At 35.3% G+C, this 16,324-nt stretch overlaps 1 protein-coding gene across 1 annotated transcript in view; it reads left to right on the top strand.

The window, feature by feature from the left end:
* Window positions 1-16,324, top strand: part of CEP290 (centrosomal protein 290) — a 108,549-nt gene that overhangs the window by 75,177 nt on the left and 17,048 nt on the right. The window contains exons 43-45 of the mRNA XM_079139213.1: window positions 3,711-3,834; window positions 14,859-14,993; window positions 15,738-15,824. Of these exons, the coding sequence (XP_078995339.1) occupies window positions 3,711-3,834; window positions 14,859-14,993; window positions 15,738-15,824 (346 nt within the window). The remainder of the gene's footprint in view (window positions 1-3,710; window positions 3,835-14,858; window positions 14,994-15,737; window positions 15,825-16,324) is intronic.

The following is a 16,324-nucleotide window of genomic DNA, read 5'->3' as shown; positions in this document are numbered from 1 at the left end:
GGTTGTGTTGGTTTTCTTTTCCCTTGTGAATTGAGATATTCCTCATGTAATTCTGGATTATAATATTGACCTTTAAATATTATACTGTGAATCTCTGAGTCTTATAAATTATATGGAAAATGTGGATGATTTGTTTTAGCTAGTAATCTCTTTGGTTAGGTTCAGACCTCAAGTTCCAACTCCTTTCTGTGGGCTATGTTTCCTTTATCAGTTCTGTTTTCAAAGCCTTTTCAGTGCCATTCAGATCTGTTCTGCCTGTGCACTTACCAGTCAACAGTCTGGTACATGGGTTATGTTCTGTTCATTTCTCAGAACCCTTGGTATTTTGATCTGATTAGGATCAGATGCATACATTTGCAGCTCAAAAGTGAACCCAGAAGTTCATAAACAACTTTGTAGGATTTGTTTCTTGAGCTTCTTCCTCTCTTTATACTTCCTGCTTCCCTAGGGTTCCCCATTTTGGTACTTCATACAGATCTGGGGTTTTAGTTAAACCCACTGTGCTGTGTACTTCATCAGTTGCACATGTCTATAGCTGAGCCAGTAATAGGAGGGCAGAAAAAAGGAGGAGAAAAAGTATTTTGCCCAGTCACTTTGATATTACAGCTCTACCAATTCGAGAAAATGATCCCCCTCTTCAAAAATTTCAGCTGTTATAGGTTCCCATTGAAGCCCTTGCCAAAACCATGGAATTACCTGAGGGTTGGATCATGAGACTATCTAGAAAAGGCAGAAATAATGAGATAGTTTTGTATTCTCTGTGTTAGATGTTCCCTTTCTCCTTATTTGCGTTAGAACTAGAAGGCTTCTCTAGAACTCTCCTCTTCAGTGTTGACACTACCTCTAGTTTCAAATAATGTATTCAGTCCAGTTACAACAGGAGAAAAGAAAAGGTTAAATTCATTGCCCATTACCTGTTACTTAAATTCTGGCATTCTCTGTCCTTCACTGCCTTATATGGTTTAGTTTTCAACATCCACAAGTAGTTGCTCATTTGAGAGAGACAGGATTGTGTTTACTTCTTTGTACCTGGATCCACCACACCCCCTCCAGCTGCCACCATCATGCCATGTCTTGAGAGAGACTTTAAGATTTGTTTCGTTTTGCTCTTTCCAAACTGCTCTTCCATATACTTGTGGTAATAAAACGTAAAATAAAATATTGTCCTTACAACAGTATTTTTTTGTTTCACATATTTCTTCCAAGATGAACTTTGGTTTGTTATAAATAATTTAATATTTCCTCTGCCAAGTGCTTACAATATTACAGTCTGTAATGATGTTAATAATCATTGTCAAAGTCTGGTACCTACCTATAATATTTAGATGTGAGGATATTTATCCTTCATAAATTTACCATGGTTTTGTCTGTTAATCTTTAAAAATTAATTTTAGTGCTTTTTAAAATTTTATAATAATTTTTAATTGACAAAATTGAATATATTAATGTGATTTTTTCAATACATGTACATTATATAATGTTCAGTCGGGGAAAACATATCTATCTCCTCAAACATTTATCATTTCTTTGTGACAAAAACATTGAAAATCTATTTTTTTAACTTTTTTGAGATACATAGTACATTATTATCTGCGGTTACCCTAATGAACATTAGAATTTCTTTCTCCTATCTAACTATAACTTAATATCCCTTAACAAACCTTTTCCCATCCCTCCCTTCTCCACATTCTCCCCAGCCTTTGGTATCTCTATTCTACCCTCAACTTGTATGAGATAAACTTTTTTGTATTTCCCGTATGAGTGAGATCATGTGGTATATGTCTTTCTCTGTCTGGCTTATTTCACTTAATACAATGTCCTCCAGTTCCAAACATATTGTCACAGATAATAGAATTTGTACCTTTTTGTGGCCGAATAGTATTCTATGGTGTATGTGAGTTTACTACATGTTCTTTATCAATTCTTTAGTTGATGGACACTTAAGTTGTTTGTTTCACATTCCCACCAACAGTGTATAAGGATCTTTCTTCATATCCTTACAAGCTCTTATTATCTTTTGTCTTTTTGATAATAAACATTCTAACAGTTGCAAGGTGGTAGTATCTCATTATGGTTTTGATTTGCATTCTCCTAAGGACTACTGATGTTGAGTATTTTTTTCATGTCCTTTTGGCCATGTTAATGTCTTCTTTTGAGAAATGTCATTTAGGTCTGTTGCCCATTTCTAAATTAGGTTTTTTTTTGTTTTTTTTGTTTTTTTTTTTTTTGGCTGTTGAGTTTTTGGAGTTCCTTATCATTTTGGAAATTAATTATTTATCAGATGTATAGTTTGTAAATATTTCTCCCATGTTTTATTTCTCTCTTCATTTTGCTGATTATTTCCTTTGCTGTGCAGAAGCTTTTTAGTTTGGTATAATCCAGTTTTTAGTTTTGTTTTTATTTCTTGCACTTTGAGAGTAGTGCTTCATTATTAATTAATATCTAATATTGTGTCAGTATGAATGTGATATGGACCTATAAAGAGGAACACCTTCAAATAATATTCTCATAAACTTCTAACCTACAATCCATCCTCTTTCCATCTAAATTACTGTTTAATTCTACAGAATTTCCCTTGATAGGGAAGAGAAATATGATCAAGAAATTCTTTCTCTTGATATCTGTTTACAGTTACTCTCTAGTTCCAGCAGTGGATCTTTCTCTTCCTTTTTCTGGATCTAAACGTGTATTAAAACAAGCAAGCACACAAACCTCTTTCAGTAGCCTTTGTAGTTTTTGCAAGGGTCAAATCATTTTACTTTTGAAACCTTCTAATGCTTTTGAAGTCCCCCCTTTTTAAAAAATTCTGTTAATCTATGAAGGCTGTAGTTGGAGAATACTTCATAGAAGAAACTAACTTGTCTTCTTTCCAAACTCAGCAAACTTTTGAATGTTAAGAATCAATTTTAGATATTAAAGGGATGAAGGACATATGACAAAGGGCATCACCTAGCACAGGTATAGAGGCAAGAGTAAATATTTCATATTTGGGTCAACGTAAATTTATGTGCCTAAATAAAGGTAATGTCCTGGACAATAAGGTTGGATAGATGTGGTTATGCCAGATTATGGAGGGTGATATAGATCAGGCAGACATGTTTAGACTTGAAGTGACAAATTATTATTTGAAGCATTAAGACCTTTTTATATCTTTTTTTTAAAAAATATTTTTTAGTCGTAAATGAACATGATGCCTTTATTTTATTTATTTAAGTTTATGCAGTGCTGAGGATTGAATCCAGTGCCTCACACATGCCAGGCAAGCGCTCTACCATTGAGCCACAACCCCAGCCCTTTTTATATCTTTGAGCTTTTGGAGTCTGATGTGGATATAATGCACTTATTATGTAATGTTTTTAGAATAGTGTATATTTTAACTATCTTACATAAGGACATATAAATTGATACATGCTATGTAAAAATAAGGAATATATTTCTCTAAATCAAATGTATTTCTTTTTAGTTTTTTTATTGGTCAAAATGCATTTCTTATCTGATAGTTTGAAGAAGACCTTCATTAAATCCTTTGTAGAGGATTGTTTTAAAATATAAATTGTGATAGCCAAGTTTATATTGAAATTTTAGAGTTTTGAAAAATATTAAATGAATACTAATAAACATACTGCAGTTTCTTCTTTTCTGTATTTTAATATAGTAAAATGGGATAATTAAGGTTTGCATAGTAAAGAATCTGTGATTGTTGTTTGTAGGACCCATCAGGCTCTTCCTCGAGATTCTGTTGTAGAAGATTTACATTTACAAAATAAATACCTTCAAGAAAAACTTCATGCTTTAGAAAAGCAATTTTCAAAGGATGCATATTCTAGGCCTTCAGTAAGTATGCATCTTTTCTTTCCAGTTTTAAATGCATAAAAGTGAAATCAGTTTGTTCCTTTTTCTGGCTAAAACCATTAGGTTCTTTTCATTAATTCAAATATAGTAAATTCAACTTTTACTTTTACTAAGTAATGTCTAATAACTTCTTTAATCCTAACATAATAACTTAACACTTTAATGTTTACATAAATCTTCATGACATTTGATTTCTTTTTTTTTTTTTTTTTTTTTTTTTTTTTTTTAAACAAATGGGATACATGTTGTTTCTCTGTTTGTACATGGCGTAAAGGCATACCATTTGTGTAATCATAAATTTACATAGAGCAATGTTGTTTGATTCATTCTGTTATTTTTTTCCCTTCCCCCCACCCCTCCCACCCCTCTTTACCCTCTATACAGTAGTTCCTTCCTCTATACTTGCCCCCCTCCCTAACCCTAACTCTAACCCTTCCCTCCCCCCGATTATGTGTCAACCTCCACTTATTAGCGATATCATTCGTCCTTTGGCTTTTTGAGATTGGCTTATCTCACTTAGCATGATATTCTCCAATTTCATCCATTTGCCTGCAAATGTCATAATTTTATCATTCTTTATGGCTGAGAAATATTCCATAGTATATATATACCACAGTTTCTTTATCCACTCATCAATTGAAGGGCATCTAGGTTGGTTCCACAGTCTGGCTATTGTGAATTGAGCAGCTATGAACATTGATGTGGCTGTATTTCTGTAGTATGCAGGTTTTAAGTCCTTTGGGTATAGGCCAAGGAGTGGGATAGCTGGGTCAAATGGTGGTTCCATTCCAAGTTTTCTAAGGAATCTCCACACTGCTTTCCATAGCGGCTGCACTAATTTGCAGCCCCACCAGCAGTGTATGAGTGTACCTTTCTCCCCACATCCTCGCCAACACCTGTTGTTGCTCGTATTCTTGATAATCGCCATTCTAATTGGGGTGAGATGGAACCTTAGGGTGGTTTTGATTTGCATTTCTCTTATTACTAGAGATGTTGAACATTTTTCCATATGTTTGTTGATTGCTTGTAGATCTTCTTCTGTGAAGTGTCTATTCATTTCCTTAGCCCATTTGTTGACTGGACTGTTTGAATTCTTGGAGTAGAGTTTTTTGAGTTCTTTATAGATTCTGGAGATTAGTGCTCTATCTGAAGTATGATTGGCAAAGATATTCTCCCACTCTGTAGGCTCTTTCTTCGCATTGCTGATAGTTTCCTTTGCTGAGAGAAAGCTTTTTAGTTTGAATCTATCCCAGTGGTTGATTCTAGCTTTTATTTCTTGTGCTATGGGAGTCCTGTTAAGGAAGTCTGGTCCTAGACCAACAAGATGAAGATTTGGACCTACTTTTTCTTCTATAATCTGCAGGGTCTCTGGTCTGATTCCGAGGTCCTTAATCCATTTTGAGTTTAGTTTCGTGCATGGTGAGAGATATGGGTTTAGTTTCATTCTGTTGCATATGGATTTCCAATTCTCCCAGCACCATTTGTTGAAGAGGCTATCTTTTCTCCATTGCATATTTTTGGCCCCTTTGTCTAGTATGAGAAAATTGTATTTATTTGGGTTTGTGTCCGTGTCCTCTATTCTGTACCATTGATCTACCTTTCTATTTTGGTACCAATACCATGCCGTTTTTGTTACTATTGCTTTGTCGTAGAGTTGAAGATCTGGTATTGCAATACCCCCTGTTTCACTCTTCCTGCTAAGGATTGCTTTAGCTATTCTGGGTTTCTTATTCTTCCAGATGAATTTCATAATTGCCTGCTCTATTTCTGTAAGGTACGTCATTGGGATTTTAATTGGAATTGCATTGAATTTGTATAGCACTTTAGGTAGTATGGCCATTTTGACAATATTAATTCTTCCTATCCAAGAACATGGAAGATCTTTCCATCTTCTAAGGTGTTCTTTAATTTCTTTCTTTAGTGTTGTATAGTTCTCATTGTAGAGGTCTTTCACCTCTTTTGTGAGATTGATTCCCAAGTATTTTATTTTTTTCGAGGCTATTGTGAATGGGGTAGTTTTCCTAATTTCTCTTTCTGAAGATTCATCACTTATGTATAAAAATGCGTTGGATTTATGGGCATTGATCTTGTAACCTGCTACTTTACTGAAATCACTTATGAGTTCTAAGAGTTTTCTGGTGGAATTTCCAGGTTCCTCTAAATATATAATCATGTCATCAGCGAACAGGGATAGTTTGAGTTCTTCTTTTCCAATTCGTATCCCTTTAATTTCTTTGGTTTGTCTAATTGCTCTGGCCAGAGTCTCAAGAACGATGTTGAATAGAAGTGGTGAAAGAGGGCATCCCTGCCTTGTTCCAGTTTTTAGGGGGAATGCTTTCAGCTTTTCACCATTTAGAATGATATTAGCCATGGGCTTAGCATAAATGGCCTTTACAATATTAAGGAATGTTCCCACTATCCCTATTTTTTCTAGTGTTTTGAGCATGAAGGGGTGCTGTATTTTATCAAATGCTTTTTCTGCGTCTATTGAAATAATCATGTGATTCTTGACTTTAAGTCTATTAATATGGTGAATTACGTTTATTGATTTCCTGATGTTGAACCAACCTTGCATCCCTGGGATGAAACCCACTTGATCATGGTGCACTATCTTTTTAATATGTTTTTGTATGCGATTTGCTAAAATTTTGTTGAGAATTTTTGCGTCGATGTTCATTAAGGATATTGGTCTGAAATTTTCTTTCCTTGATGAGTCTCTGTCTGGTTTAGGTATCAGTGTGATATTGGCTTCATAGAATGAGTTTGGGAGGGTTCCCTCCTCTTCTATTTTATGGAATACTTTGAGAAGTATTGGAATGAGCTCTTCCTTAAAGGTTTTGTAGAACTCGGCTGAGAACCCATCTGGTCCCGGACTTTTCTTTGTTGGTAGGCTTTTGATGACTTCTTCTATTTCAGTACTTGAAATTGGTCTATTTAAATTGTTTATGTCCTCCTCATTCAGTTTAGGCAATTCATATGTCTCTAGAAACCTGTTGATGTCTTCGAAATTTTCTATTTTGTTGGAGTATAGATTTTCAAAATAGCTTCTAATTATGTTTTGTATTTCCATCCTGTCTGTAGTGATATTTCCTTGTTCATTCCGAATTTTAGTGATTTGGGTTTTCTCTCGTCTTCTCTTTGTTAGTGTGGCTAAAGGTTTATCAATTTTGTTTATTTTTTTGAAGAACCAACTATTTATTTTGTCAATTTTTTGTATTGTTTCTTTTGTTTCAATTTCATTGATTTCAGCTCTGAGTTTAACAATTTCCTGTCTTCTACTACTTTTGGTGCTGTTCTGTTCTTCTTTTTCTAAGGCTTTGAGCTGTAGTGTTAGGTTGTTTATTTGTTGAGTTTTACTTCTTTTATTAAATGCGCTCCATGAAATAAATTTCCCTCTAAGTACTGCTTTCATAGTGTCCCAGAGGTTTTGATATGATGTTTCTTTGTTCTCATTTACCTCTAAGAATTTTTTAATTTCCTTCTTAATATCTTCTGTTATCCATTCATCATATAATAGCATATTGTTTAATCTCCAGATGTTGGAATAGTTTCTGTGTTTTACTCTTTCATTTATTTCTAACTTCAATCCATTATGATCTGATAGAATACATGCTAGTGTCTCTATCTTCTTGTATTTGCTAACATTAGCTTTGTGGCATAATATATGGTCTATTTTAGAGAAGGATCCATGTGCTGCTGAGAAGAAAGTGTATTCACTCTTGGTTGGATGGAATATTCTATAAATGTCCGTTAAGTCTAAATTATTGATTGTGTTGTTGAGATCTATGATTTCTTTGTTCAATTTTTGTCTGAAAGATCTGTCCAGTGGTGAGAGCGGCGTGTTAAAATCACCTAGTATTATTGTGTTGTGGTCTATTTGGTTTCTGAAATTGAGAAGGATTTGTTTGACATACATAGATGAGCCACTGTTTGGGGCATAGATGTTTATGATTGTTATATCTTGCTGATTTATGCTTCCCTTAAGCAGTATGAAATGACCTTCTTTATCCCTTCTGACTAACTTTGGCTTGAAGTCCACATTATCGGAAATGAGGATGGATACTCCAGCTTTTTTGCTGAGTCCATGTGCATGGTATGTTTTTCCCCATCCTTTCACCTTTAATCTATGGGTATCTTTTTCTATGAGGTGAGTCTCTTGCAGGCAACATATTGTTGGATCTTTCTTTTTAATCCAGTCTGCCAGTCTATGTCTTTTGATTGATGAATTCAGGCCATTAACGTTTAGGGTTATTATAGAGAAATGATTTGGTTTCCCGGTCATTTGGTTCATTTTTAAAATTTTGTTTATTTATTTGTTTGACACAACTTGTTTCCTCCTTTATTTGACAATTCCTTTAGGATAATTCCTCCCTTTGCTGATTTGCTTCTTTGTTTTTCATCTCTTCCTCATGGAATATTTTGTTGAGAATGTTCTGTAATGCTGGCTTTCTTTTTGTAAATTCTTTTAGCTTTTGTTTATCATGGAAGGATTTTATTTCATCGTCAAATTTGAAGGTAAGTTTTGCTGGGTATAAGATTCTTGGTTGGCATCCATTTTCTTTCAGGGCTTGAAAAATGTTGTTCCAGGACCTTCTAGCTTTTAGGGTCTGGATTGAAAAATCTGCTGATATGCGTATTGGTTTCCCCCTGAATGTAATTTGGTTCTTTTCCCTCACAGCCTTTAAAATTCTGTCTTTATTTTGTATGTTAGGTATTTTCATTATAATGTGCCTTGGTGTGGGTCTGTTGTAATTTTGTGTATTTGGAGTCCTGTAAGCCTCTTGAACTTGATTTTCCATTTCATTCTTCAGATTTGGGAAATTTTCTGATATTATTTCATTGAATAGGTTGTTCATTCCTTTGGCTTGTTTCTCTAGGCCTTCCTCAATCCCAATAATTCTTAAATTTGGCCTTTTCATGATATCCCATAGTTCTTGTAGATTCTGTTCATGATTTCTTACCATCTTCTCTGTTTGTTCAGCTTTGTTTTCAAGGTTAAATATTTTGTCTTCAATGTCTGAGGTTCTGTCTTCCAGGTGTTCTATCCTATTGGATATGCTTTCTATGGAGTTCTTAATTTGGTTTATTGTTTCCTTCATGTCAAGGATTTCTGTTTGGTTTTTTTTCAATATCTCTAACTCTTTATTGAAATGATCTTTTGCTTCCTGTATTTGCTCTTTTAACTGTCGATTGGTGCGATCAATCAATGCTTGCATTTGCTCTTTCATCTCATCATTCAATGCTTGCATTTGCTCTTTCATCTCCTCGTTTGCTTCTCTGATCATTTTAATTATGTACATTCTGAACTCCTTTTCTGTCATTTCTTCTGCCATGCTGTCATTGGGTTTTATTGATGTAACATCTAGATTTGTTTGCAGCATTTTCTTTCCTTGTTTTCTCATGTTGTTCAGATATCAGTGGACCGCTGAGATATTGCAGATTTCCTCTGTTGATTTACAATGACCCTGAAGATTTCTATATATATCCCCTCTTAGCCTTCAGTAGGCTGAAGTCTTGGAGGAGGTTGATAATGCGGTGCTCCACAAGGAAGCTGCCTCTCTAGGAGTGGGGGCCTTCAGGTGGGGTATATTCCCTGCTAGTGGGCAGAGGTGCCTCCACTTGTTGACCAATAGTCATCCAAAGGGGACCTAGGCTGTGGGCTGAGGCAAGGCCTGTTTGGGCCTGAGCCTCTGGTTTTACCGTCCTTGTGGGAAACCTAACCCAGCAGGGAAGACTCACCCGGTGGGGAGGTCTCGCTGGTCAGTTTCCTCCTAGAGGTTCCCCTCAATTTACATCTACTGCCTGGGCTGGGCTGCCTTCCTCTGCAAAGTTTCCAGGGGCCCGGCCCTACCTCCTGGGCCTGGGAGCCTCACCCTTCGCAGATGAATCTCCTTAGGCTGCCCCTCCTCAGAGAATTTGCCCATAGGCCTGGAACCTTCGCTCCGCCCTAAGCCTGTCTCTGTGCGGCTCTTCCACCCAGAAGCCTCCTAGATCCTGGGACCCTGTTCTGCACCTAATCGCCTGGCTGCGTGGCCCCTCCTCTGAGCAGCCACCTGTGGCCCCGAACAATCGCTCTGAGTCCCAGAGACCCGCCACAGGCCTCTTCCTCCAGACAGCCGCCCAGTATGCCGGTGCGGTCACTAGGAGTCCAAGAAACTCACTTCGTGCCTCCTCCTCCCACCAACCACCCGTAGCCCGGGGCAATCAATCACTCCGAGTCGAAGTGACCCTGCCCGTTCCTCCTCCTTCTCCAGATAACCCCCCGGGTGTTCAGGAGCAGTCCCTCTGAGTGGCTCTGAATCCACGTGACCCGCTGCACGGGTCCTCTGGGCCACCGCCCGGAGCTCTGGTGTGGTCCCTCAAGACCAAGCGTCCCACCGCGCTTCTCCTCCAGGCAGCCCCCCTGTGTTCAGGAGCTGTCACTTTAAGACCAAATAACTCACCACTCGCCTTCTCCTCTGAGCAGCCGCCTGGAGCGCTAATGCAGTCACTGCGAGTCCAAAGGACCCGCCGCGCTCCTTCTCCTCCTTCTCCTACTCCTCCGGGCAGGCCCCGGCGTTCAGAAGTGGTCAGAGTCCAAACAGCTCGCCACGCAGCCCCTTCTCTGGCAACCGCCTGTAGTTCCCGTATAGTCACCCGAATCCAAGCGGCTGCTCCTCTTCCTCCTCGTCCTCAGGGCAGGCCCCGGTGTTCAGAAGCGTCGTTCTGATTCCAAACAGCTCGCCGCGCGGCTTCTCCTCTGGCAACCGCCTGCAGCTCTGGCGCAGTCTCTCCGAATCCAAGTGGCCACGCTCCTCTCCTCCTCCTCAGGGCAGGCCCAGGTGTCCTGAGTCCACACAGTTCTCCCCGCCACTCCTCCCCCGGGCAGCCGCCGGAGCCCCAGTGGCTGCTCCGAGTTCCGACATTTGATTTCTAAAAATTCTAAATGAAATTATTATGAAGTTTTCTGTGTTAGAAACCTATAGTTCAGTGGAAAAATATGTTGCAGTAATGTTTCTGTTCTCATGTGTGTATTTCTAGTTATAAAGAATCATTAATGAATAATGTAGAATCTTTTGTTTGCTATCATTTTAAATACTTAATGTGTATATTTTATGTTTTTTTCTTTTCACATTTCTTCTACTTCAACAGAATCTGGTACGTGACACAACTGTGCATTCTACCTTAGTAGTGTTAATAAATACAGATGTAATACTTTTCGCAAAAGAACATTTTATTTAGGAACCAGAAAAAAAAAAAACCTAAGATTTAAAAATAGAGAATAGATGCCAGTGACAGTTACATCATCGCTAATACCCTATGGTTTTAATTAAAGAAAAACACAAAGTGAAAAATAACAAATGGATCCTACTGAGTTAAATAAATTGGAAGCATTACCAAACATATCAGGTCCATTTAGGTCAACTAATGGTAACAAGAGATTTTGACTCAAATTTTGAATCTGCATCAGATCCTGAAGTTTAGAAAATTGATCAAGAACATTTAGTAAATAGTAAACAGGAACATAAAAAAGAGAAAGAGAAAGAGAATGAGATAGGTAAGAATGAGAAAAGGAGGGCCACACAGCTGCAGATGTGGTTCACAACTACATGAATCCCAGAGAATCTGCTATCATAATCAGGACCATAATCATGCCAGTGATTCAGTGTGCTGTGGATGATTCACAAATTATGAAACTGGTATTATCAGTCTAGCCAAGAAATGAAATGTCCCTGGTGAAATATATTCCACATTCCTTTATTTCTTTGTTAGCCAAATTTTTTTTATGGCAAATTCTATGCAACATATAGTGCCAATGGAACAGAATATGTAGGATTTGTAAAAAACAAAACAAAACAAAACAAAAAACCTAAGAACTATTAATAGACTTTTCCTTAAGCACTAATTTTAAATAATTATTTATTAACAAAATTAATGGTTTTTCATTTCCTCATTCAGTTTAGTACTTATGAATAGTAGAAAAGAGGGCATTTTATGTGTTTGTATTGCCTTAGATATTTCTAATTCAGCCCACTGTATTTACAAGTGAAAGCTCATTACAGTGAACCTCAGGAAAGTTTTGTTGTAATGATATGTAGCAGGTTCCTTTAGTGGTCTTTTTGCCATGGATGGTAATAGATACTTTTTTTTATAATGTAAAAACGGAGCTTACATGTGTTGCCTGTGTTGTTTAGACTCTGTACCTACTCTGTACCTAAGTATATTTCTCATACTTTGCAAATATTTTCCCTATTTTACATAGGAGGCTTGAAAAATAAGTATCTCTATTGGCCATGTAAGAAACAGAATCAGACTTTAAATTCAGACTAACTCTAGTTTCTGAACTTTTGTATATATACTACTTTCAGTCAGCTTATATGGAAATATAAGACAAATTTGTTTCCAGTTGAAATCAGATAACATGTATCTTTTTTCTCTGTCTTTTCTCTGATGTTTCAGTCATCCCTAGCATCACCTAAAATTATACATCTAAGAGAAAATAGATGAAAGCGATTTAATTCTTACTTCATTTCTTTATCCTGGTTCATAATTTTTTTTCTTTTCACTTGATAATAAGAAATTTTGAGATGTCCAGTATATATTATCTATAATTCCCATACATAAAGGATTAGATTTTAAGCAATTTATGCCTTTTAGTGGGGTTTTTCTTCTGTAAAACACTTGGAAAATCCTATGAAGTTCATTATACAAGAAATTCATTTATATTATCATGACTAGAGAGTTTAATTAGAATTTATTTTCCAAAAATTAGGACAGTATGATCTAGTATATTGTTTTATTTTCTGAGAATAGAAAAGAAAAAGTGATTCACATTCACTTATATAATATGGTAACTGCATTCATATTTTAGTGAGAAATATGTTTAAAAATTATTCTCATGTAAAATCTTCATCACATATTTATTATCTTCTGTGAGTGATATTTAATATTTTTTATTAATCAGTGGTACTTTACAGGTGATTAGCATTCATAGAGTCAAATAGCTACCACAGACATAAGACACAAAGTTAATGGAACGGAAGAGCTTAGAGACCAAGAATTAAAGATTCCCGTGTCTGAACTTTTAGTTATCTTCTCTAATGCCTTTATTCCTAAGATTCAAAAACTTGATAGTCTTGTAATTGTCAGGGATTTGCCTTGTGTTAACTTAATTGTGGAATAATTAGAGTACATGCCTGGGTAGTCTGAATAAGTGGGGATATGTTGCTGTGGTCTGTGGACATCAGCAAAATTGTCTTCTTTTTCTTGCTAATATATATGTGGGCATATACATAACTCATTCCCTTAATCTCTTGAACACATACAGTCCTCCTGGCATCAGGCATACCTCATCAGAATCAAATGTCTGTCCAAAATTTCTTTACTTTTCCATTTCCTATTTTGTAATTTCTTTACTATGTTTTACCTAAGAAAATTTATTTATGGTGTTTCTTTACTTTTTGATAAAAATGTAACAAATATGCAAATTTTGATAATTGAATCACTGTTATAAAATCATGTATAATAGGTATATTTACTGAGATATTTTAAAACTATAATGTCTATGAAATATTGACTTTATTGAACCCAATTGAAGCCCTCAAACCAATAGAGGAAGTTTGAGGAAAAAATACTAAAACCAGGCTAAGTATTTTCACAAAATTATTTCATATGATATCATAACAATCCTGTGAAGTAGGTGGTAATCAATCCACTTTATAGAAAAAATAATCAAACACAGTTTTCTCTTTCAGATACCTTATAGTTTAGCATGAGAAATAAAAATGAACATAAATAATAACCCAAGGTAGATTCTTGCCAAAAGAAATGCAGATGTAATATTAAAAGTATTTCAGAGAAGGGAATAATTAATTACCTCGAGGAATAAGGAGAAGCTTTCTGAAAAAGGAAGGAATTGAGGCATTCCTTTTGGTAGACTAGAGTGCATAAGTTTGGGCTGCCATAACTGAACAAACTATATTGGCCCACCATATGCACACATTCCACATCCAAGGATTCATCCAACCAAATGGATCAGAAATATTCAGAAAAAAATTGCATATGTACTGAATATGTACAGACTTTCCTTTTCATGTCATTATTCCCTAAGCAATACGTTATAACAACTATTTACATAGCATTTGTATTGTATTAAGTATTATAAATAATCAAGAGATGATTTAAAAATATATGGGAGGATGTGTGTGTTATATGCATATATGCCATCTTATTTAAGGGACTTGAGCTTCCACAGATTTTATTATCCATTGGAGGAGGATGGGATGGTCCCGAAACCAGTCTCCAGGGGAAACTAAGGGATAACTGTGCTATAGATTTAGCGACTTAAAAGCAGAAATTTATGGTCTCACAGTTTTGGAAGATAGATGTTCAAAAATCAAGTTGTGAGCATGGTTGTTTCTTTCTGAACACTTTACAGGAAAGATCTATCCGAACTCTTGGCTTATAACTGGCCCTCTTCTCCCTGTGTCTTCAGATCATCTTTCCTGTATACATGTCTCTGCAAATTCCCAAACTTCCCTTTTTGATAAGGACACTAGTCATACTGGATTAGGGTCTACCTAGTGACCTGTCATTTTAATTTAATTACCTTGGTAAAGACCCTATCTCCAAATTGATCACATTCTTAGGGTACTTAGAGTTAAAATTTAAAATACAATTTGGGGGTGGAGGGACACAATATTCACTCTATAACAACAATTACACAACTTTTATTTTGAAGTAACAAAACCAACATAAACTAGTTTTAACCATTATGAGAGTATGTATAAAACACACTATATTTATGAAGGTTCCTATTTTAAATAAAAGGAAACTATATTACCTTTTCATGTGCAAGTTTTAATTTCAACTTATTCATCTTGAGTTTTCTCTAGAACTCTCCAATTTTTTCATATTCGCTTAAGAAAAAAATTTTCCTTTCTATATAATATGTTCTAATTCAGTATGTCTTATCTGGCTCTAATTTATTAAACTTAAAAAATATTGCAAATTTCATTTTCCTGAAGACTTCTGGAATAGAGTCAGATGAACATTGTCAAAAAGAACAGGAGCTTCAGAAGGAAAACTTGAAGTTGTCGTCTGAAAATATTGAACTAAAGTTTCAGCTTGAACAAGCAAATAAAGATTTGCCAAGGCTAAAGGTAAAGTTTAGTGTGCTTTATTATTATTAAGAAAGTTAAATGCCTATAACCTTTCTGCACCACACATCTAGTTGTTATGTTTACTTATATTACATTATGAAATGCATATTCATAAAATGTTATGGTTGTTACATTTTATATATTTTATACTTTTTATATTTAAGAGTTATTGGGAACCTACTTTGTATCAAACACTTTTGTAGGTACTGGGATACACTGGTAAAACTTATATGCTCTATTGGGGAAGAAAATAAATTAAGTCAATTTATAGTATGTAAGTTGATGTTAAATGCTAGCAGTGGTCACACTTGAAAATATAAGGATAATTTGTTTCTTTTGGAAAGTTTGCTTTATTTTGATCTTAATAAGTTTTTTTAAAAGTTCAATTTCCTATATATTAACCTATTTATGGGAGTCTTTGTCTTGGCTAGAAGTTCAGTTCTCTTTCTGTGTTACATGGATAAGGATCTCCATGTGTAAATTATGGGACAGTTTCAGAGATCTAACCCCAAATTTGCATTGTGCCCTAAGGCAATAGTGTGGAAAATATTTCTTGAAAGTTTATATACAAAATTCTCTTTTATTAATTGAACATATGTCTTAGTTCAAAATATTCCTTATTAGTCTAGAAACCCAGTTGCTTAATACTATACAGTTGAAGAAGTTCTTAGTTCAGATGAATTGTTTGCCTTACCTTTTCAGTGGCAATAATTATGTCAGATTGCTACATATTTTATCTTTCAGAATCAAGTAAGAGATTTGAAGGAAATGTGTGAGTTTCTTAAGAAAGGAAAGTTTGAAGTTGAGCGAAAGCTTGGTCATGTTAGAGGGGTAAGTATGTTGCTGGGGAAGCCAGGGCCAAAAATTTAGGCCTCCATTGATTTCATGTTGGTGAGTGGTACAAACAGATGAAAGTAATCATAGTTCAAAAAGTCATTCTGGTAATAATGTTAAATATATGATGGATTCAGTTAAAATACAAAGAGTATTATTAGAAAAATATTCAGAGCAAATATCTTGCTGATGATCAGCAACATATTTTTCAAAAATGAAAACGTGTATGCTATAAATACTTAGTTTTATATTGATCTGAAAAATTAAAATTTAAAAAGAAAATGTGTTAATTTGACGTTTTCTAGTTAATGAAAGCATATATTAAAATTATATAAAAGTTTGTATATCAGGGTTATTCATGCTACATAGCATGAATGCTAACTAAAATGTAAACAAAATGAACACTTTTATTAAACTATGGACTGTTCTTGATTATAAGAAATTATTTTTTATTAATGGGTAGCCTGCCTCTGTTGATATCTTTATGCAAGGTTTTT

The sequence above is a fragment of the Sciurus vulgaris genome (genome assembly GCF_902686455.1).
Source record: "Sciurus vulgaris genome assembly, chromosome: 5".
In the NCBI taxonomy this organism is placed as follows: Eukaryota; Metazoa; Chordata; class Mammalia; order Rodentia; family Sciuridae; genus Sciurus; species Sciurus vulgaris.
This window is presented reverse-complemented; position numbering and strand designations above follow the sequence as displayed.